Consider the following 24,902-nt stretch of genomic DNA (forward strand, 5'->3'; position numbering starts at 1 on the left):
TGATCCCCACCATCACCAAAGGAATGGGGGAGTAGGTGAAAGCCGGAATTAGACTTACCAGTAATTCATTTTCCACGAATCCACCATGACGGCCCAGAGAGATTGACCCCTGACCTCTGTAGGGGCAGGAACAGAGATAGGTTTAAAAGGACCCCTCCCACCACCATTCACCAGTGAGTTCCAGATTATAGTGCCACAATCACCAGTTAATGAGTGAAAAAAATCACAAAGTGTTTTTTTTTTTTGGTATTAAGTTCATACCAAATTTTGGAGTAAAATGTATTTTCAGGGTGGGATATCATGCCGTCATGGTGGATTCGTGGAAAATGAATTACCGGTAAGTCTAATTCCGGCTTTCCACTTCACCACCATGACGGCCCAGAGAGACATAACAAATTATATACGTCTTAGGGTGGGGCAACGGCCTGAAGGACCTTGCGACCAAAAGCCAGGTAGGAGGACCTGGATAAGTCAAGTCTGTAATGTTTAGTGAAGGTATTTACACTGGACCAGGTTGCAGCCCGGCATATTTGGTCTAGGGAAGCTCCTGCTCTTTCAGCAAAAGAGGCCGACATGGCTCTCGTAGAGTGAGCCCGAATGACCTCTGGACAACTGATGCCCTCAATCCTGTAGCAGTCTGTAATAGTCTGTTTTACCCATCGGGCAATGGTAGATCTGGAAACTGCCTTCCCCTTATTTTTACCACCAAATAGCACTAGTAAGTTGTCCACCTTCCTCAGGTTTCTAGTGACCTCTAGGTACTTTAGCACTGTTCGTTTAACGTCCAGGGTATGGAAGCGTTCTTCTCCAGAATTCTTAGGGTTTTCACAGAAGGAGGGAAGAATGATCTCCTGGTTCCTATGGAAGTCGGTTACTACCTTTGGTAAAAACGTCGGGTCTAGCCTCAAGGTGACACGGTCGTCCTGAATAATCAGGTATGGTTGTCTTATTGACAATGCCTGGATCTCGCTCAATCTTTTTGCTGATGTTATAGCAATAAGAAAAGCCGCCTTCTGGGAAAGATGCTTCAGAGAACTTGAGTCCAGGGGTTCGTAAGGCGGACCTGTGAGTCCGTTAAGGACGGTGTTTAAGTCCCAGGTAGGCACCTTTGATTTGAGAGAAGGTCTTAGTCTGGCTGCAGATTTCAGGAATCTTTGGATCCATTTATGGTTGGCTAGTTCAGAATCAAAATATGCACTAAGTGCTGAGACCTGGACTCTAAGGGTAGAAGGACTTAACCCCGACTCTAGGCCCTTCTGCAGGAAATCCAAAATCTTCAGTATATTCGGTCTGGTTTGATCTGGGGCTTTGTCGTCCGACCAGGTGCAGAACCTCTTCCAGATCTTTAAATAAATGGCGTTTGTCACCTTCTTTCTGCTGGCTTTTAAGGTAGAAATAACCCCCTCAGAGAGACCTCTACCTGAATCATGGATCTGAACTCCTGCATAATTGAGGGCTGTTCCTCTCACTATTTTAGCGATGCAATCCGAGCAAAGTTTTTTTGTATAGCCCTCAGGAAGCCGGACGGAGCACTGGAGGCATCTGGCGGTCTTCTTTAACTTTTTTAAAGGTAGTTTGGCCTAAAGTGAGAGAGGCAGCCCATTAATTTATGCCAGTCAGGTATAGGAGCATAACTTAGTGCAGTATACCCGCAGACCCCCAGGGAGAAGGGACAGTGAATACACAAGAGTGTGCACACATATGGACCCCCCCTGCATTGTGAAGCTGCCAGCTGCCCAGGTGGGCTACTCACGCAGGGGCGCTCTGAAACGGTCTGCTCCTTCAGCTGTGGCTCCTTTTGCTGCGGCTCCTTCTCCCTCTCCTGGTCCGACATGTCTGCGAGCAATCGATGCAGAGAACGCCGCGGGAAAGAGTGCTGGGAGCACTTTATTGAGAGGCCCCGTCTACTTCCGGGTTTCGCCGGCAACCCGGAAGTGACGTCAGACGCGCGCGACTATGCAGAGCGTCTTTCCGGTCGGCTCCCCCACAAGGAGGTAGGCGACCTGCGGCAGCTCAGGGCAGGCTTCCCACCCATAGGGAGCATGACCCCGGCGTCACCCTGCCAGCTTTGAATAATCCGCCGTAGAGCAGGGGACGCTTACCTGGATGATGGAGCCGTAATATCCAGGATACCTACGCCCTCATTTTCCTATAAGGACCTGGAATAAGGGTAGGACTAGAGACAACCCATTCCTCCCCAGATGGATGAATGTGTCTTAGGCCAAGATACAAACAACAGGGAATATAATAAACATAAACAAATGCAACACTTAACTTCTGAAGAGAAGGACGAGCAGGAACAGCAGAGATGACCTCACACCAGCTCAGCCAAACCCAAATGAAGCCATCTACTGCATAGTCAGAAGGGTTGGTTCAGACTATAAAGGGTAGAAGTGATAACCACTGAGCAACAGCTGAGAAAGGGTAAGTGGTCATTAAACTTATCAATACTGAATCAAGAGAAATCAAGGAGGCTGTTAGATTCTTCCATACTCAGCCAGTCTTTGACATCTCTGGACATCAGTCGCTCTTGAAAAATGATGATTGATGGCCTGCTGGTGACCCTCAAAAACATTAGAAGCAAGGGCCTGCTGGTGACCCTCTAAAACATTACGGGCGAGGGCCTGCTGCTGAGCTGATCATCTAAAACATTAGGGGTGAGTGCCTGCTGCTGATTTGAGCATCGAAAAAATTATGGGCAAGTGCCTGCTGCTGAGCTGACCATTAAAATAATTATGGGCGAGAGCCTGCTGGTGAGCTGACACTGTAAAACATTATGGTTGAGGGCCTGCTGGTGAGCTGACCCTCTAAAACATTATATGCAAGGTGAGCTGACCCTCTAAAATATTGTAAGTGAGGTAAGGTGGCAGGGTATTTGCGCTTGCGTTCAAATGCCTGGGGTAAGGACATTTGGATGCTGCGCTGGAAGTGGAAGTGGTCATTGATGGTGCTTGTGAAGGTCCAGATGCAGGGCGGGAGGCATCCGGACCTGCGTCTTTGACAGGGGATTGGCCAGCACATAACACAGGGGAAGAGGAGGCAGTGGTGTGACCCGCAGACACAGATTGTGGACCCAGGTGTTCGGCCCACCTATTACGATGCTTTGATGCCATGTGGCGGATTATGCTGGTGGTATTAAGGTTGCTAGTTTTCACATCCATGCTCATTTTTGTATGGCACAGGTTGCAAATTACAATTATTTTGTTGTCCGCACTTTCCTAATAAAAAGAAACAGACTGCGGAACACCTACCCCTTGGCAAGGGAGATTTGCACAAGGGTTTGCTCCGGAGAACAGTTGCGGGCCTATTTGGTGTGGCCCGTCGTCTCACTTTTGCCACCCCACTGCCTCTTCCAGCCTGTTGCAGTGCTGCGGGTCCCTCCTCCCTGTACTGCTGTCCTCGCTCAACTTGCCACCTTCCCAGGTTGGGTCAGTGACTTCCTCGTCCACCACCTCCTCTTCCACTTCACTCTGCTCATCCTCCTAACTTGTTGACCTAACAACAACCTCAGTTATTGACAATTGTGTCTCATTCTCATCATCAACCTCTTGAGACACTATTTGCCGTTGCCTTATTGGCAAACGTGTCTCATCATTAACCACCTTGTGAAGACAATAATTGCCGTTCCCCACCGTCATCTTGTTGTGACTGAATTCTCAAGAGTTTGGGAATCAGGGCACAAGATCTCATGTCCCTCTTCAAGCAGGCTTGTTGAGAGGCCCAAATGAAGGAATGGCGCTAAAAAGAGCTCCTCTGAATATCCGAGTGTGGGATCACTTGTTTGCCAAGACTCTCCATGGTGGAATGAAGGAGGATCAGGGTGAGGATTGTGTTGACTAGCCTCTTGGCTACTGAGACTGGACTTGGGGGAAGACAGGGTGGTGCTTGACCGACTGGAAGCATTATCTGCTGCAATCCAACCGACCACTGAGTTGCACGGGACTGACTTCGAGAGCATTGTCCTGCAAACTGGGAGATGAAGCTAGGTATCGTGGATGATTGTTTTTCTTGTGCCCTGGCAGCAGGCACACTTCCCTGTCTCTTACTGCTCGCCTTCTTCATATTAAATATGATTGAAAGTATGTCAAAAGTACAGTAGTGTTGTGTGTGTGGCCCAAAAAAAAAAAAAAAAGGTATTTGGGATGCGCACACGTTACACGGGAGTAATACCGCAGATAATGTGCGGATGTCAGCAGCGGCTAATATAAAATTACAGGAAATGTCACAGGTATTTTGTATGTGGAAACGTTACACAGGAGATGTACCCCAGGTAATGTCACTGACCGCAGCAGACACCATCTACGGAAAAAGTACCCTGGATGTCACAGTTTTTTTGGGGGATGTGCACATGTTACACAGGAGAAATACTGCAGATAATGTTACTGATGTCAGCAGCGGCTAATCTAAAATTACAGGGAATGTCACAGATATCTTGGATGTGGAAACGTTACACACGAGAAATACCGCAGATAATGTCGCTGATTTCAGCAGCAAATAATATAAAATTACAGGGAGTGCCACAGGTATTTTTTATGTGGAAACATTCCACAGGAGAAGTACTGCAGATAATGTTGCTGATGTCACTAGCGGCTAATAAAAAATGACAGGGAATGTCACAGGTATTTGGGATGTGGAAACGTTACACAGGAGATGTACCCCAGGTAATGTCACTGTCTGCAGCAGATACCGTCTACGGAAAAAGTACACTGGATGTCACAGATATTTTTTGGATGTGCACACTTTACACTGGAGATGTAGTGCAGTTAATGTCACTGTCCGCAGAGTACACCATCTACGGAAAAAGTACACTGGATGTCACAGATATTTTTTGGATGTGCACACATTACACAGGAGATGTAGTGCAGTTAATGTCACTGTCCGCAGAGTACACCATCTACGGAAAAAGTACACTGGATGTCACTGATATTTTTGGGATGCGCACATGTTACACAGGAGAAATAGCGCAGATAATGTCGCTGATGTCAGCAGCGGCTAATATAAAATTGCAGAGAATGTCACAGGTATTTTGGATGTGGAAACGTTACACAGGAGAAATACAGCCGATAATGTCGTTGATGTCACCAGCGGCTAACATAAAATTACAGGGAATTTCACAGGTATTTGGGTTGTGGAAACGTTACATAGGAGATGTAGCGCAGCTAATGTCACTGTCCGCAGGAGACACCGTCTACGGAAAAAGTACACTAGATGTCACTGATATTTTTGGAATGCACACACATTACACAGGAGATGTAGCGCAGATAATATCGCTGTCTGCAGCGGCCTAACTATTACACGCTATTTATCACAGGGATGCACTAAAAATAGATATTGCTGCCACACACAATAGTACTTAAAAGGATTTTTGGGACTGTAACGTTTTAGCAATTTAGCGCAGGTTGAGCTAAAAATATATATTGCTGCTGCTACAGACAACAATAGTCCTTAAAAGGACTTTTTGATCTCTGACAAGTTTTTCTACTGAAACACAATTCGTTTTTTACTTCCTACACTATCTTTCCCTTTCTCAGCACAGCTCTTCCTGACTAACACTGAGCCGAACACGTGTCATCGGGTGCTATATAGCACCCAATGACGCTTTCCGTACAGTCAATCACTGTAATGCCAGTAACCAACATGGCTACTGCATTACAGTGAAGGGCAGTAGTTACCTGAACGTTTTGCGTAGCAGCCAAAAAACGTGCAGGGAGGAAACACGAGCATTGCGTGTATTCGACCGCTATGTGCCGAGCATCAAGATGGTGTTTGGCTGAGCATGCTCGGTCAACACTACACACTACCTAACCCCCTGCACTGGAACCTGGATCAGCTACACTATATCACTATCTAACTTACACTGACTATCTCCCACTAACTATCTGTATGATATATTAGCTAACTATCTAATGTAACTGGATAAGGATCCGGATGACTCAGCAAAGCACAGAGCACAGCAATGACACTGCTCTCTCTCTCAGATCTGAAAAAAACTGCAGAAAATGCTGGGGAGTTTCTTATATAGTAAGGGGTAGGCAACTTTCCTATTGGTTGCTAGGTATGTTGCTAAGCTCTGACAAAGATATTGCAGCCTTCTCATTGGTCCACAAGCAAGAAGCAGTAGTACTAATAAAAAAAAAAAAAATTATAGAATATTTGCGATTACGAATATATAGCACTATATTCTAGATTTGCGCAAATTCTTGAAATGCCGATATACGTGATAAAAATTCACGATTAGAACATTTGCGATCAACACTAGTGATTACCATAATTGCTTAATGTTACAGATAGCCCATCCCCTTCACCAGGATTTTTATTAGACATAATTGTAGTCTGTGCTTTGTTCCTATAATTGCATTATCTTTATGTTCTTCACCTTTGTTCACCCTTTGGCCTCACGCACACGACCGTGCCGTTTTTTGCCGTCCTCAAACCGCGGATCCACAAAAAACGGAAGCCGCCCATGTTGGAACGGAATGGGCGCAGGCAATATAAATCCTATTGTTGTCCGCAGAGTGTGGACAAGAATAGGACATGTTATATTTTTTTAACAGGGCCGCGGAACGGAGCCACGGATGCGGACAGCACACGGAGTAAATGGGTCAGCATCCGAGGCCCAAACAACGGCCGTGTGCATGAGGCCTTTCCCAAATAAATCTGTTGATCAGTTAACTCTTTCCTGGGGTGATGTGTACTGAGCGGGGCAGGGGTATCCAATTCGGCCCCTGGCAGAAGAGTTTTCACTTTCTTATTGAGTACAGATTCATGGAGGAAAACATGATTTTTTATTTTATTTTACCACAATGGTGCAAAAAAAAAAAAAATGGGACTGAAAATTTTCCAAATGACTGTATGTGCTCTGCATAAGCCTTCTATGGACAGCCATTTTTCAAATGTATGCATACATATATACCGAAACTAGATATGAGCGAAGTATTCCAAAATTCAGTTCGGCTTCTATGCTGAATTTTCTGAACAATTAGCTTTGTGACAAATGTCTTTGTGCCTTCCCCATCATTGTACCCCTCAGATGCCCCGTTCATATAGCCGATTGTGGCATTTGATAGTAATAACTACATTTTTTATAAAAAAATATAAATAAATCATACTTACCCTATCTATTTGCTTGTGACGGACGGGCCGGCCGCCGTTATCTTGATTGAAAATCTGGCACAAAATCTTGCCTGGCCCGTGATGATGTCATCATGTCGGTGTGGGGACGTTATACGTCATCGTGCACTGGATTTTGCGCGAGATCTTCAAGCTATATGGAGGCGGCCGTCCCGTCGCAAGCAAATGGATGAGGCAAATATAATTTGTTTTGTTTTTTACACTATTTCAGGTAAAATCGATTTGCTACCACGAAGCACGAGGAAATTCGGACAAATCAAACTCATCTGAAATTCAGATTGAAGTCCACTAACCTAAATGTATGAATTCCCCATTAAAAACCTGGTCACTAAGGGCTCATGCATCCGCATCCGAGACAGTTTGTGCGGCTAGGAGGCAGACCCATTCACTTCAATGGGGCTGCAAAAGATGTGGACATCACGTGTGCTGTCTGCCTCAGATGCTCCATTGCGTGGGGCTGCAAAAAAATTGAACATATCCTATTCTTGTCTGTTTTGCGGACAAAAATAGGCATTTCTATTATGCGCGACCCGTTCTGCAAATTGTGTAACGACCAGGGGCGGAATCCGTGTTTTGTGGATCTGCAATTTGCGGACCGCAAAACAAGGTGCGGTCGTGTGCATGAGCCTTAAAGGCAGACCTGAGTTGGCTTCATTTGAAAGAGGGATTGTATTGGTGAGACAACAAAAAAAAATGGAGAAAAAATAATTATGATTACTGCTGCATTAAAAAAAGGAAAACAATAACCATTAAAAACCATGCTATATTTTTAAATGTATAATGTGAATGAATGAATTATACTTACGTCCAGAAAAGCACCTTGGATACCTAAATTTCCCATCATAACATTCAAGCACCAAATCTATGAAAGTCGGTCGTCTAAATCCTGACTTGCAGGCAACACTTATTTCTGTGCCATGTTTATAATTTTTAGCAGGAATAGTTTTTGGGTCATTAGATGAAAGTAGCTGAATGTTATGTTTAGTGAGATCTTCTGGGGAGATTTTACATGGACCTGAAAGAAAGGTGAAACATTATGGGGGAGATTTATCCAACTGGTGCAAAGTAGAACTGGCTTAGTTGCCCATAACAACCAATCAGATTCCACCTTTCATTTTCCAGAGGAACGCTGAAAGATAATAGGTGGACCAGTTCTACTTTACACCAGTTGGATAAATCTCCCCCTGTATTTTTGTTTTAGTTCTGTTACACCACATACATTTGCACATACCTACCGTAACTTTAATGTGGTACTTACTATAACATACTGGTAGTTTACTCCATTGGCCATTCTCACACTTAACTTTCATAGCGACATCTATCACGTAACCTTCATTGCACTCAAATTCCACATACGAACCGGAGTTATAACTGGCCTGTTGTTCAATTTTGAGGAATCCATTTTGGATTTCTGGAGTCTTGCAGATGTCTAAAAGGAAATAAAGAAATTATTTTTAGAACAGAGACGAACACAGATCTCATAGGGCTCATAACAAAACTTAGTAGGGGTCCCACTGCCCCACTCAGTTTCCAAGTATGCATGCGTCAATCACTCTCAGGCGATGCAGAATGCAAGGCGTAATGCCCCAAATTTCTGATGAATTAAAAAATGTTATTAAGTGGAAAAGACTTTAATAAAAGAAATTGTAATAAAAAAGTCACAACTGTTTTCACACACTTTATTTCTACAGTATGTTAGTAAGTTGGAAACAGCTCATCCTAACCACCATATTTCTCAATGTAGTCAAACCAATAAACTGGCATAAAAACATTGATAAATCTCATGCCTCCCTTCTATTACAAAGCTGGTTGCAGGGAAAGCTCATGACTTAATAGGATGGAAGATCATTTCAGTCATCCACTAAACCTTCCAACTAACTATCCTTCCACCCAATAAGACACATGAATACCTTCTTGGATAAAGAGGCCTACTCGGCCCAATTTATTAAACATTTGCATAATTTACCAACTTTCCAATATTAATAATGAACATAGAAAAGCATATCAAAATGCTTATCAACATGAATAACAACATTCCGAACCTTGAAAGTCTAATAGGATCCTAGAAGGCAACAAGGCAAGCCATTCTCATCACTCTTCTCCTCCATTTTTCATACCACCTTACCCTTGGCCGCGGTCACCGACCCAAGGGCACCAAATCCGCCAATTCTAATTCCATCTAGCCCTGTGGGCCCATTTTGCCAAACAGGGGCCTCACCCATCAGCTTACCGATCCTCATGCGATGCACGCTCCAACTTGTCATGCACCTATTAAGCCTTGCATTGCCTTCCAGGACCCTCCGTTAACCTGCCACCAACGACCATAAGTGAAACCCCACCTATGGGAGTCCTGCCACACCCTCAAAGCTGTCTCGAATCCCTCCTGAAGCCCCAGGGTCCACATGTCGATACCCACATCATTGAGATGAACCCCGTCATCCCTAAGGAACTGAGGCGAAGCCGCCTCCAATTCCCGGTGACGCACCACTATACCGCCATGACGCCGCACAAAGTGCCCCACTTCTATATTCAGCTTCGCCCTCGCCTTATTAATCCGGTCAACCGATCGCGCCAAGCGCCAAACCCTCCGAGCAACCACCTCCGACCACACCACCAATAGTCCCGGAAAATCACACCACAACCGCAACAAGTCCAACTTTATATCCCGAATCACCTCCCTAGAACTACGCACCCCCAAGTCATTTCCCCCCACATGTAGAACCAAAATATCCGGTGCCCTGTCAAAATAAACTGACGCATGGAATTCCTGAAGCACCCAGCGCCATAAGAGCCCCCGCAAACCAATCCATCGAATTTGCAAGTGATCGGGTAGAAAACCCAATTGCCTTCCGTTCCTTCGCACATCGGCACGCAAAGCTCCCCAATTAACGTAGGAATGTCCGAGAATCCACGCCAAGCATGGTGATGAACCTAAAAAACAAGAAGATCAAACTTGCTGAACTGAAAACACTATGACAAATGCCCAAAACAATCACAACCACAAATTACAGTATGTGAGGACGAATGTACGAACGGTAACACGCCGATTCCCACCTCCCTATCCGCTTGATAGCTTCCTCACCCAAACCCCACCGAGCCGCCTCAGTTGTTGCGCCAATCCTGAAAGAATGAGACGCAAACTCCTGAGCTGGATAACCCGCGGCTGACAAACATTTTCGAAACACAGCCACAAATTGAAAATGGGACAACGCCGAACCATCCCTATGCATCAATAAAGATCCCGGGACATTAGGCCGGACCCTCAAAAATTCCTCCACACTCCTCATCGGACACAAGACCGACCCACTCAATGCTCGCAACACAATCCTTACCCCTTTCCCTTCCTGGTCAGTCTTAGACCTGCGCAACACGCAACACAGCCCATCGTCACCAAAGGAAATGTCTTTGCGTAATAAGCCACCCCCACCAAACCGACGACTAGCCACCAAAAAAGGCCAAAGAAAAAGCGGCTCTAAACAAACTCACCTCAAAAACAGACGAACACACCACCCCAGCCTGCTCCCACAATTTTTGCAACACAGCAAACGAGACCAGACAACGCGAATCCGCCTCCTCACACTACGCCGGTAGCCTTTTAAAGCCTGCCGCACCAAAAAACTCCTAGACACATCTGGCCGACCCCGCAAACGAAACCAAAACGCAACTGCCGCCACCCTTTTAGAGGCCACTGAAAGAGACACACCCAAACTGAACGACACCCCCACATAATACAATAACAATGAATGAAAATCCTCCACCTCCCCACAACCACCCACTTGCTCAATTAACCTCTCCCACTGAGACTACACAGACGCATATGCCGACCACGTGCCCCTACTCACAGACTGCCCGATCAGATCTGAGGAGACCCCAAGGCCACACTCCAGAGCCACTGAGGAGCTTCCGCATCTGGCACCAGCCTGCGAAAACGATCCCACTGAAAACGAGAAAGTGAGTTAGCAATAGCATTGTCAACACCAGGAACATGCACAGGAACAAAACAGGCATTCAACCGCAAACCCTGAAGGACCAAAGGCTGCAGCAGGCGCAACGACTGGCTATTAACCGCTTGCACCACACCCAAATGATCGCAACAAAATTGCACCCGTTTATTCGTGAGCAAGTCCCCCCACAATTCTGTAGCCAACACAATTGGGAACAATTCTAACAAGGCTGGATTGCCCAAAAAACCTGCCGCCCTCCACTCTTCAGGCCAGGGACCCGCACTCCACTGCCCCTGGCAGAACGCTCCATAACCGCATGACCCTGAAGCATCAGTAAACAGTTCCAAATCAGCATTAGAAACAGGGGCCTCCATCCATACAGACCGACCATTGAACTCGCCCAAAAAACGCTCCCAAACCTCCAAGTCTGCTCTCACGTCAGCTGACAAACGCAAGAAATGAAAAGGCACTGAGACACCCTCTGTAGCCATGGCCAAGCGTCTACAAAAAACACGACCCATCTGTAATATTCTACAACTGAAATTCAACTTTCCTAATACAGACTGCACCCGTCGCAACTGCACCTTCCTCGTCCTTCTCAGAGAAGCCACCTCACACAACAAATCCGCCACCTTAACCTCAGGCAAGCGACATTCCATTGCCACACTATCAATCACAATCCCTAAAAACTTGACCGTCGTAGCTGGCCCCTCAGGTTTTTTCAGGTGCTAGCGGCACACTAAACCTGGCCGCCACGCGTTCCATCGTCCGCAACAAAACCGAGCAAACCCTTGACCCTGCCGGTCCCAAAAAAAAAAAATCGCCAAGGCAATGCAACACTGAATTTCAACCAGCTTCCTGCTTAACCACCCACTCCAAAAAGGAGCTAAACGTTTCAAACAACGAACATGAAATAGCGCAACCCATCGGCAAGCAACAATCAACATAAAACTGACCCTCCCACTTAAAACCCAGCAAATGTAAACTATCCGGATGAATGGGCAACAAACGGAAAGGCCCCTTGACCGAAGCGACGCACCCAACGGACCGCCTCATCAAAAGATGTGTATGACACCGAACATAACTCCCCGCTAATACCATGATTGACTGAACCCCCCCCGCAGGAAACAACAGGTGATGAATAAGCCTGAACTTGCCCGGCTCCTTCTTAGGAACCAGTCCGAGAGGGGACACCCACAAATCCCACAAATGACATTCAGAAAACGGGCCTGCAATCCTCCCCGCAGCGACCTCTTTACCAATCTTCTCCGCAACCACCTCAGGTCATTGCAAGGCAGAAGCCAAATTGCGAGCCGCGACCTCAACCTGAACTGAGACACACGGGATCACAAAACCGTCCCTAAAACCCCTCAACATCAACTCTACAGCCTCTCTATTTGGGTATGTCTTTAGCCACGGTACCATCTCTACCACCTTCACGGGAGTCACCCCCCTTGTGTGCAGCTTCAAAACCTCTGCCCTTTCCGCGCTTAAAACACTGTGACAAGCTATGGGACCGCCCGCAACCTGAACATTCGTGCTTGAACCTGCAATCGGCGAGATATCTACAGCAACCCTTCCTATTCCCGCTAGTGACCTCAGAGGCCGAGGAACCCCCGGCACCTTTCTATGTCTAAACTGCTCGTCATAGCGGAGCCAAGCCACCCCACCATACGTCCTATATGCCTCCCCAATCGCATCCATGTAGCAAAATAAGGCCGAACAATTCTCCGGCGCTTTCTCCCCCAACCACACTCGCGAAGATCGCTAAAGCCTGAAGCCAGTTCGAAAACTACTGCGGAATCAACCGATACCGCTGCTTCTCCTCCTCTTCCTTTTTGCTCTTATCCGGCTTACCCCTTTCCAAAGTAAACTTCTCCAATGGCAGCAACGAGAATATCTCAACATACTCTCCCTGCCAGATTCTCTCCCTGACCTCAACCTTCAAATGCCGCACACTCTCCCGGATCGGACTCTACCCGCCGGCTGAGCAGGTAAGATCTGACCGCCGGCTCGCTCCCCTCCAGAGAACTCTGGAGAGGGAGACACCGCTACAGGACTTCTCCCCCTCTGACACGCAGCACGTCCCTCTTCCGCCAGTGCCTGGCGCTGAGCAGGATTCCTCCCGCTGCGCCGGCAAGGGTTAACAGCCTCAGCCCCAGCCGACAGCAGCGGAGGGTCCTTGACGGGGCTCCTTAAGCGCAGCCACACCCGGGGAGTAGCCTCAGGGCTCAGGCGCTCAGGAGGCACTGATCTCCTGACCCTGGGCCTAGCTGCAGGTGCCGCAGGGGGCCCGGCCAGACCCGCTAAAGCCACCCTCAAACAATCCTGCAACCAATCCTGGCCGTGACGCTCAACAGCAGCCCTCACAGCCAAAACCAGATCCTCCAAAGACGCCATGATGCGACTAGTGACAAATCCCTGCACACCGGTGGGAGGTGTCTCCTCCCCCAAACTAATATATTGCAATATTGAAATACCTAGCCCGACCCCTAACTTAAAAGATACATTAACCCTTTATCTGCCTTCAACTCCCCCCTAAGTCAAGTTACACTACGCTATGCTGCGCCCCGCTCCATTGCTCTCATTACATAGGAATTTATACAGTTACTGTAATCACCTGTTTACACTAAGCTCTTCCTTACCGTGACTGCATGAAAATGCATTATGTTTACATCGGAAAGAGAAGGAGTTAAGTGATGGCCCCCCTACCTCGGCCCTGTAGCAGTTGATTGGTCTGCCTCAATTGAAGTTATGCCACTGTTTTAGAACTAGTCAGAACTGGCTTACAGAATATTGTGCATTGCCCTTGTGATAATTCATGATCATATTTATCAGTATAACCCCTTAACGCAAAACTCTGTGCATGTATGGCGGGAGATGCATTACCAGAATGCAATCTGCTGTACATACACGGCGGGCTGCGCGCCTGATCACTGCAGAGGCCCAGCAGTCCCTGGTAGCCGGGCCCCTGTTGTATCCGCTGGTATTGCTGTAAAAGCCAATGCCGGTGGATTAACCCCTTCTATGCCGCGGTCTGCGCTGTCCGCGACATAGAAGGGTTTTGTGCAGGGTGAGGGAGCGCATCGAGTCCCCGCGCTGCAGTGGCGGGGACTTGATTTGTCAGAAGGCAGCCCGGTGTCATGCAGAGGCTGACCAATGCCTTGCACGGCATCAGAACCTGCCTTCAAAGGGTGCCCATAAGATCCAGCCTAAGGCCTCTTTTATACGGGCATCACGTTTTGCCTCAAGATGCGTCCCGGGTGCATTGCAGCATACCCGCGCGAGTAGGAACTCAATTTCAGTCAGTTTTGACTGCGATTGTGTTCCGTTGTTCAGTTTTTATCACGCGGGTGAAATGCGTTTTGCACGTGTGTGATCAAAAACTGAACGTGGTACCCAGACCCGCTGAAGTTCAGGTTTGGGTTAGGTGTTGTGTAGATTGTATTATTTTCCCTTATAACATGGTTATAAAATTTACAGAATACTGAACCCAAACCCGAACTTCTGTGAAGAAGTCTGGGTTTGGGTCTGGGTACCAAACATGCCAATTTTTCTAATGCATTAAAAAGCTTTGCACTTGCAGGGAAAAATTGTGCATGTTCCCACAACGCACCCGCAGCTTTTCCCGCAACACCTGTGTGGAATGGGCCAAATAGCAAGCATTTAAAAAGTCATATGCACCTCAAAATTGTACCAATCAAACCGTCATCTCATCTCGCAAAAATGATACCCTACCTAAGAGAATCTCCCTAAAAATAAAAGAAAAACGATGGCTCTCAGACTAAAACATGATTTTATTTAGTTTCAAAAATGATATTAGTGCATAGAACTTAAATAAATAAAAAAAGTATACATATTAGGTATTGCCGTGTCCGTAACAACCTTCTCTATAAAAATATCACATGATTTAACCCCTCAGGTAAACACCGCAAAAAAATTTTTTGAATAAAAATTGTATCAAAAAGCCATTTTGTCACTTTACATCACAAAAAGTGTACTAGCAAGCGATCAAACAAACAGTCATACACACCCCAAAATAGTACCAATCAAACCGTCATCTCATACTGAAAAAAATGTGCCCCTACATAAGTCACCTAAAAAAATAAAAATAAACAATGGCTTTTGCAATATTGAGACACAAAAAAAAGATTTTTTAGAAAATGCTTTATTATGTAAAACTGAAACAAACAACCAAAAACACTAGTCATATTTGATATTGACGCATCCGTAACAACCTGCTCTAGGAAAATAGCTCATGATCTAACCTGTCAGATGAACATTGAAAATTCAAAAAATAAAAACAGTGCCAAGTCAGCTATTTTTTTTGTCATCTTGCCTCAAAAAAAGTTTAATATAGAGCAACCAAAAATCATCTGTACCCTAAAATAGTACCAACAAAACTGACAACTTATCCCAAAGTTTCCAAAATGGGGTCACTTTTTTGTAGTTTCTACTCTAGGGGTGCATCAGGGTGTCTTCAAATGTGATATGGCAAGTTAAAATTTTCCCAGTGAAATCAGCCCTCCAAAAACCATATGGCGTTCCTTTCCTTCTGCGCCCTGCCGCCCTGCCATGTGCTCGTACAGCAGTTTACGACCACATATGGGGTGTTTCTGTAAACTACAGAATGAGGGCAATAAATATTGAATTTAGTTTGGCTGTTATTCCTGGCTTTGTTACCGGGAAAAAAAGATTAACCCCTTAGGGACCCATGACGTACAGGTACGGCATGGATCCCGAGTCCTTAAGGACCCATGACGTACCGGTACGTCATGAGTTTAAAGTTAGATTGTGGCGCCCCAGGGGTTAATCCGCACAGGATGCCGGCTGAAATCATTGACCCCCCCCCGTATCGGCGATCGCAGCAAACCACAGGTCAATTCAGACCCGCAGTTTGTTATGATTTCTGCAGTTTCTGATCGCCGCGATCAGAAACTTTAGTGTGCTGAAAATATATATTTATCACCCCCCCTGCACCTCTGAATGATTTTAGCCCAGTGGGAGGTGCAGGGGGGTGTTGTGGGCGGTGCGGGCGGGCCTCCCGCCGAATAATCGTTGGTGTACAGTGGTTATACCAGGATGTCAGCACATTGCTGACACCCTGGTATAAACGGCTGACATCTGTGACACCCCCACATTTTTCTCTTTGTAGTATATATTGGAGGCGTGGCGATCTCCATGCAGCCATGCACACCTGACCAGTTAATCTGCCCTGGAGGCTGGTTTTAAAGTCAGTATAAAACTGAGTCTGCTTATATAGCGCCTACCAGTAGCCATTTGGCTCCAGGAGAAGTATATAGTGGGCTCAGCATGCATGTTGGTACTTGCATCCCTGGATCCGATGAAAGCTGTTATGGCACCGGACGGGGTTAAAAGCAGAGTGTGCCTGGCGTGCATGCTGTACCTGCGCTCCCTGGACTTTGTGTGGCTGTTGTGGCCCATAACAGGTAGGAACTAGTGTTAGGGACCACTCATGAAGGCGACCATGACGTGGTGAGTGGCTTATTACGCTTTGGCCGAAATGTACACCAATGCCTCATTCAACATCCAGCATAGAGGCAGGGCAGAGTGCTGGTTTGCAGAGTGCGATTGCATTTGTGTTTTTGCATTTGTATCTGTATTTCGCCATAGCAATGAGCACCTGCATACAAGGTTGTGCGGGCTGAACCCCCCACATTTTTTTCTTAATAACTAAACAGTCCTGCACTAAACCCCACCCAAAAGAAGTACGTCTTCTCTTTTTATGACCTTATAGGAGGAGACTAAGGATGAGTGAACCAGCTATTTTTCAGATTGCAGGCAAACCTGAATATTTTCAGGTTTGTGTCGGACCAATCCGCTAAAACAGCGCATAGTACCTTTTTAGTGCAGGGAAAAAGCAGCAGGGAGAAAGAAGAAGGGTTCTCACGTGACACTGAGAGGAAGTGGGGGGGGGGGGGCTTGCCTGATTGGCTCATCCAGGCTGTCTGTCAACCTGGTAGCCAATCAGTGTTGCAGCAGGCAGGAAGGTGCCCTAGCAGAATGAGCAGAATTCTGCTAGGGCACAGGCTGGGTTGTGAATGAGGTGTTTGGTCTTAAGGTTCACAAAGAAAAATGATCTTAGGGAGTTCGGGACAGACAGAAATCAATCAAGCTTGTATTCTATTGCCAGGAAGAGTGAAGAGAAAGGCTAGAATTACAAAGAAGAATTGTGTGAGTAGAATAGGGACAAGCAGGGAAGCTGACAGCCAGGGAGAGATAAGACTGAGCTGTCGCTGGCTGTGCCTAATAACAGAACTGCAGCTGCTGTAGTGCAGAACTCAAAAGCAGCTACCTGCAAGGAAATACTTTCACCCCCCCCCCCTATTTTCACAGAAATCCCTATTTGATGGGGTTTAATTTAATTAAGATGCATATATATGTGATTACTGCAATAAACCTGAGACTGGCACGTTTCCATGCAACAACAAAAAATGTAAGACTTTCACATCTTATCCACAAATATAGTTCATATAGCCAACAGACCTATAACATCACAGACACTTTCTCATGTGAATCCTCCAATGTAGAGTACAATATCGTTTGTACAGGGTGCCCTAATGGAGGAATTTATGTTGGGGAGACTGTACAGAAGCTATACACTATATAACTCAAGGCTGATACAACTGTGGAAAACCATTTCTCTGAACCAGGACACTCCATGGACGACTCAAAGGGGTTTCCCGAAACTAACAAATGCTCCCCCATTTGCCGGGCCCCTCACACTGAATCTACTTACCTGGCTCTCTGCGCCGCTCCTGGTCCTCGCACCGCTGCCAGCTGTGATGGGGACGAGCCTCTCTAGCATTGTGGATGATGCTAGGAGGGCCCCTCCGACACTGGATATTTTTTTCTGCGCACAGGGAGATGCAGTGGTGGTGGTGCGAGGACCAGGAGCGGCGCAAGGAGCGGGGAATCAGGTAAGTAGATTTAGTGAGGGGCCCTGCGAATGGAAAGGCATTTCTTAGTCTCAGATAACCCCTTTAAAGCTTCTAATTCTCAAAGGGAATTTTAAGAATGATAGGGGCAGGAAAACTTGGGAATTTAAGATAATGACTACGTTCCAGGCATTGACCCAAGGACTAAATCTAACACCTGATTTGATTAGCCATTGTTTGGACAAAATTCACACCTCTCTCAGTTCGGCTTCTAATCCCTAATCTGCATACTAATCGCCTCCACTGACCTTGCCCACATAGATTAAAACCACTGTCTATGACTCTGTCTTTATTAAGCTACTTTCACACTTGCGTTTTGTGCGGATCCGTCATGGACTGATCTATTCCGATAATACAACCGTCTACATCCGTTCAGAATGGATCTGTTTGTATTATCTTTAACATAGCCAAGATGGATCCGACTTGAACACCATTGAAAGTCAATGGAGTATGGATCTGTTTTCTATTGTGCCAGATTGTGTCAGTGAAAACAGACGGACACCAAAATGCTGCAAGCAGTGTTTTGGTGTCCGTCTCCAAAGCGGAATGGAGACAGAACAGAAGCAAACTGATGCATTCTGAGTGGATCTTTTTCCATTCAGAATGCATCCATTTTGGACTGCTTGTGAGCCCTGAACTGATCCGTTTTGGACCGTTGTGAGCCCTGAACGGATCTCACAAACTGAAAGCCAAAGCATGAGTGTGAAAGTAGACTTAATTATGTACATGTTTTGTTGTAGCATCCTCTATATGTTGTGCCTTTTTTTACAGTCTTCCATTTGTAATTTGGCTTGAAGAAGGAGCCTTTGTGCTCTGAAAGCTTGCAATATTATTTTATTAACACAAAACTATTCAACATGACATACTTTTTCTACAAATTGGCTTATAAACTTAACATGTTTGTGTGGTTGAACTTCAACCATTGAAAGACAATATTTCCCAGCAAATAGTTTTACAGTGTCTGACTGGGGCTCCTCCAATCTACATATCAATAAAGTGTAATAGGTTTTGATTCAAAGAAGTAGACCCTAGTGCTGAGTTACTAGCTCCAAAGGCAGCTCCAAATAGTTTTTTTTCTTTTTTTTTCTCCTGGATTTTTGGAGCACACTATGGTCTCAGAGCCTGGGCCCATAGGAGGAACCTCTGGCAGTTTGGTGGGCCAGTTTGGTTTTACATTTAAAACATATATGTCATGAAAATATGCTGGGCTATATATATATATATATATATAAATATATATATATATATATATTTGTGTAAGGCGCTTACGGTAGTACAGTGAAGAACCTAGGAAATCAGGGAATAAGCGTGGTCGGTTGTGGTGTGCCGAAACCGAGGATGAGGTAGGCCTGAGAAAGAAGAGGGCAAAAATGAAATAAACAGTTTATTGTATTCAAGCTCAACCCGACATGTTTTGGAAAGCATCTCTTAACTCCCGTGTTGGATTGGGGATGTAACGTGAGTAAGCGGATTACTTCCAGCGCCCCAATTTCTTGATGACATGAGCCGGGATGTTGGCACTGGAGGCCGTGGACGCGGCCCCAATGCGAAAGGAGTGCCCTGAGTAGTTGGCTGCGTTGAGGCCCAGTTGTGTGAGGGATGATCTGACATAGGTCATAAAGGTGGTGGTGGTGAGTACAGACCCATGCAGTTGAAGTAGCGGTTGAGAGGGTAGGAACTTGTGACACTGCTTGTAAGCGTCCAGAACCCCGATTAGGCACCATCTGTTGTGCGTAGGGTAATATGGAATGTTCACGGGTGAGAGCTGACTGCTTTTGGAGTGAGGTAAGGTTAGGATATAATGATCCACGTGTTTTGTCAAGTGGGAGACAAGAAGACAAGGTGTGGCTTGGGTCGTGGAGGTCGTGGTGAATTCCCCGGGCCTCAGGAATCCGTAGAAGGCCAAGTACATCGCTGTTTTGATGATGGAGTTGGTATCTGCTTCAAAAGGCCTGGTGTCTAGTAAGTCGGATAATGCCTTGAAAACATGATTGTTAATGGGTAGCCTCTGTGTTGGTCGTGCGGGTTCTGTCTTCTGAGTACCTTTGAGTATGGTTTTGATCTGGTGCGAGGCCATGAAACTGATGTTGTTAGGGTGTATGATTAGCATATGATGTTGAATGCCGGTGAGATAGAGTTTGATGGTGTTGTATGACATTTTGAGTTTAAGGTGGCAAAAGGAAGCAAACCCCAGCAGGGAAGTCATGACAAATGGGTGTGTGATGTTGTGTTCCAACAGGAACCTGTTGAAAAGTGTGAACGCTCTGTTGTACGACCTGCGTGTGTTGTCTGATAGTGCAAAATGGGACAATGACTGGCTATGGTGCATGATGACATCTAATCCAGAATGAGCTGATGAAATGACGGGGCGATGGAGGCCGTGGGCGTCGCTGACGGGAGAACCTGATGAAATGCCTGAAATTTGAAGCGAGACAGATTGTCAGCTGCCGTATTGCACCTCCCCGGGACATGGAAGCAGTGTAAGAAGAAATTATTGCAAGCTGCCAACCAAGTAAGCCTTCGCAGGAACCTCATGATTGTGAGGGATTTGGACCGACCCTTGTTGATCATCTGGCAGGTCGCCTGGTTGTCTGAATAGCATCGGACCGACATGTTTGCCCATGAATGATCCCACGCCATGGCAGCTACCACGATGGGGTAGATCTCGAAAAGAGCTGAGGTAGTGGAAAATCCTTCCAAATCCCGGACCGCAGGAGGCCAGCTACCCCACAGCCAATCATTCCCGAAAATGGCCGCGAAGCCTGTGGTAGATGCCGCATCTGACCAGATAGAGGGGGAAGTGTCCGATAGCTGAGGGAGGAACATGCTCCTGCCATTCCAGGTGGACAGAAATCTCCTCCACATACCCAGATCTGCAGTGGTGTGGGCATCCAGGGGCAGCCTGTGAGAGTCGTGAAGAAAAAAAGGAAAGAGGTGCAGAAGCCGTGAAATGAACGAGCGACCCTGGGGAATGATGCGCATGGCAAAGTTCAGGGAACCCAGCAGGGACTGTAATTCTTTGCGGTTGCAGGTGCCAAGTTGAAGGTAGTTGTCTATGTGGCCGAGAATAACCTGGATCTTCCCGGATGGCAAACTGGCTTGCATTGAGGCTGAATCCAACTGAATGCCCAAGAAGGTGATGACCATGTCCGGCCCCTCTGTTTTCTTAGTGGAGATGGGTACCCCAAGTTCCCTGAACAGCTTGATGGTGGCTCTGAGGCTGGCGGGAGGGGAGGTGTTTTCTTCCACTAGTAGAAAATCATCAAGGTAATGCAATACCATCGGGCATCTTGCTACGTTTAAGAGCAACCAGCATAGTGCCTCCGCAAATGTGTAAAAAATGGCCGGGCTACTCTTGGATCCGAAGGTCAACCGGGAGAAAAAATAATAGTTTCCGGACCACTTGATGCCATAAAGGTGCCACAGCGACGGGTGAATTGGTAGCTGAACCGTGTGGTGCCGACAAGTCGATGATTAGCCTCTGTTTCTGGGAAGATTTCCCAGTGACGATGCCAATGGGATTGGTGCGCCATGTGGCGAATGGGGGGGTTTTGAAAGGTCCTAGCACGAAGCCCTCTGGGCTATGAGGGCGTCAATTGCGGTGGGGTTGCATTGGGCGGATAGGAGATTAGGACACTCCAGGGTGCCTGTCGGCATGTGCAGGATGCCCGTGTGGAAGCCTTCTATCAACCCTGCCACGAGGAAATCCGTGAGATGCCTGGATGGGTGCTGTGACATGAATGCTGTAAAAACCGGCATATTGACGGTCGATAGATACGGCTTAGAAAACATTTTATTTGGACACATGGATTTGGCATGTGCCCGGAAACATTTGGTACAAATATGCAACAACCTACACCCGCTATAATTGCAGGACCCCGCATTAAAATTGTTGCAAATCTGGGACTTTCCCAGAAACTTGATTGGCTATCCCAGCTTGTCCCGGCCTGATTTCTCCGCGACCCCGGAGGGGCCGGACGCTTGAGAGGGGGCCTGTCTTTCCGCCGGGTTTGGGCAGAAATTGGTGGTGTGGGCCGTGGAGGAGCAGTACGCACAGGCTGGTGTCCTCAGGCCTGCGAAGTGCCGGCAAAAAAATTACAGTGTCGATTCTTGCCCAGTTGGAGCGGACTCCGTACTGGGAGAAAGCCCCTGCCACCTTCGCCGAAAAAGATCTATGGTAGTCATAGAATGCTGACCCTCCGTATTTGTTGCCCAGGTCTACCAGTTTGTGCATGTAGAGGTCGAACTCCTCCCTTCTGTTGGGGTAGACCGCACAGATGACATCCCTGTAGATGCCAAAAGCCAAAACAAATTCAGGAATAGTCAGTTTCCCATTGAGGCGGGCATCCCTGGATTTGACTACAACTGAGACATCGTCGTAGGCATAAGTTTTGTTCTCGACAACATCTTGGGAGGCAATCAGAAGGGAGGCCAGGTTCACATCCTTACCTTTAAGAATGTCCCTTTTCAAGTGCTCCGGTATCATGTGCGCCTGGCTGACTTCTTGGTCATCTGGGTTGACGGATGGCGCGCCCACTGGCAAACTGGATGGTGCCGGTGACGCTGCTGGTGGTGGCCCTGTCAAGGAGCAAGGAGAGGGTCGTGGTAACCGACTCCAACCTTTCCAACCGGTCGTTGACCTTGGACATGGATGTCATCAAAGAGGCCAGCATGGCGTGTATGTCCCCCGTGCTGGACTGGCTAGGTCCTTCCCCTGCCTCCGCGTTATTTCCTTGCCGTGGCGGGGAAGGGAATCTGCCGTCTCCTCAACTCCGTTGTGATACGCGGAATTGTCCAGGATCTGATGGATGCTGGGCTGGCTAGACCGTCTCCCTGGGCTGAGGTGATGGATCTAGCCAGGAAGGGAAAAGTTCTCTATTCCTTCCAGAGACATGCTAAAACAGAACAGTTTATTAGTGTGGGGAAACAGAGGATCGTGCTGGCAAGCTAGCTATGCCGGATGGCAAAATAATTAAGCTTAGAATGGTGACAGATGAGGCCCTGCTAATTGCTGAGCGGCTTGAGAGGCTCTATCTATGAGTTGGCGCAAGGGGTTAATGAGGCCACTTGACGTGGTGGCAGGAGTGTGAGGCCTCTCGGTGACTTGTAAGACAGGACTAGGGGAAGGGACTGACAGGTGAGGCCCTCTCTATGCAACAGCGAGGCGGCTTACTAACGAGTGGCGCGATGGGCGGCTGCCTCCGAACGTTTGAGGCGGGGTGTTGGCCTCGCGGGCCACTAACTGATGGCGAAGCCAAGAGGAGGTAATCTAGTGGGATTCCGGAGCCCCTAACGCCAGCACGCTGACCCTAACGGGATGGACTGAAATGTAAGGAAAACAAACGTTTTGAGCAGGTGTACATACCTGGTAGCAAGAAAAAGAATCACTGGATACATGCAGCGTAAATATGTTTAAGCTTGACCGCCTAAAAGAGGGGTAGACAGAAAGTGGTATGACGAGAGTTGACTGTGGCATGAACGTCAGCATGACCTGAGAGGATTATGACGTGAGCAGCAGCGGTGCCCCGGCATTGTGGATGGTATGCGAAATGAGGTCCTGTGACGTGGCGGAAGGTGTGAACCGCGGACCGTGTGTTTTGTTTTTTTTTCTCTTTTTTTATTTATTTATCCCGGACTATATGGCGGGTTTCTTCTTGTGACATTATTGGAACCATTGAAAGTTTTTTTATTCCCTTTATATTTTTTATTTTATTTTTTTGTATGTCGGGTTTATCCCCATGATACAAATAGTTTTTTTTTTCGGGCCCACAGGGGTGTGGCGGGTTTATGATGCCGGGTCTGTGGCCCGGCGTGGTGAGGGGTGTGGTTGGAAAACACAAAAAGGGGGGGGGGGCGAAGGGGAACGACTGCGCCCCTCCTGAAATGTGCCGCCTGATGGAGGGGGGCAGTGGCTGGAACCCTGGGGCGGGACACTGTGATGCCTGGAGCCGAGCAGACGGTGGTGCCCCCCCCCCCACCCGCGGCACCAGCGGGCGGCTGCCGGGATACTGCGCACGCGCCGACGCCGCTGCGCACGCGCAGACCAGGCGTCGGCAGGAGGACGGAGGGGCGGGCCGGTGCAGCGGTGGGGGAAATGAGAACCTTAGCAGCAGCGCTGACTGTGGAGGGGGAGTGTGTGTGGAGTGGCCGGAATGAGACAGGCATGTGGCGGATATGAGAGTGCGGGCATGCCGCTGAGCTGGACCCGGGGGTTGGGGGGGGGACGGACATGTGTGAGAGAGGTGCCGGTGATGGAGGGGAAACTGAAATGGTGGCCGCCATGGGAACTAGTACCCATGCTAGCAGTTGCTTGGAGTGGGGATGCAGTGCAGTCGTGTACTTGCATGAGCCGAAGTATAGCAGACATGAAACCAGTGACTTGTGAGCGACAAAATAGCGTGACATGAGTGAAATGAAAAATGGTGAAATGAATTGAGCTAGTACAGGGGGCAACCGTGAGGCCCTGTGCTGTACCGTATGGATGACTCACAGTTTAACGGGCAAACGCGACCCGCAGAGAACCAGGTGAAGCCAGACGGATGGAACCGGAATGCTCCAAATCCTGGACCCGAAAGCAACGAACTTCAGAAAACTCAGCAACTCGTAAGTAACTCTCCAGTTAACTCCACAAGCGACTCTCTCTCTCAAGCTCAGACCTCGGACGGTGCAGGAGCCAGGTAGAGGGGTGCCCTAAATAGGCTGGAGGTGGACCTCAGCCCCTCCCACAAATCCAGGCAAAAGCCTTCACACACATATATATATATATATATATATATATATATACATAGTCCAAATAGTTATCATCCCAAATGACACAACAAAATGTTATGCTATTTAGTAAATAGCTGGCAAGAAAGAATACTACAAG

General features: G+C 47.4%; 1 protein-coding gene across 1 annotated transcript in view; it reads right to left on the reverse strand.

Moving 5' to 3' along the window:
* Window positions 1-24,902, reverse strand: part of LOC122923877 (coagulation factor XIII B chain-like) — a gene marked incomplete at its 3' end in the record, with an annotated part of 82,426 nt that overhangs the window by 43,745 nt on the left and 13,779 nt on the right. The window contains exons 3-4 of the mRNA XM_044274727.1: window positions 8,390-8,560; window positions 7,937-8,146 (exon numbers count right to left, since the gene is read on the reverse strand). Coding sequence (XP_044130662.1) covers window positions 7,937-8,146; window positions 8,390-8,560 — 381 coding nt within the window. The remainder of the gene's footprint in view (window positions 1-7,936; window positions 8,147-8,389; window positions 8,561-24,902) is intronic.

This window comes from Bufo gargarizans, unplaced genomic scaffold (assembly GCF_014858855.1).
Source record: "Bufo gargarizans isolate SCDJY-AF-19 unplaced genomic scaffold, ASM1485885v1 original_scaffold_2031_pilon, whole genome shotgun sequence".
NCBI lineage: Eukaryota > Metazoa > Chordata > Amphibia > Anura > Bufonidae > Bufo > Bufo gargarizans.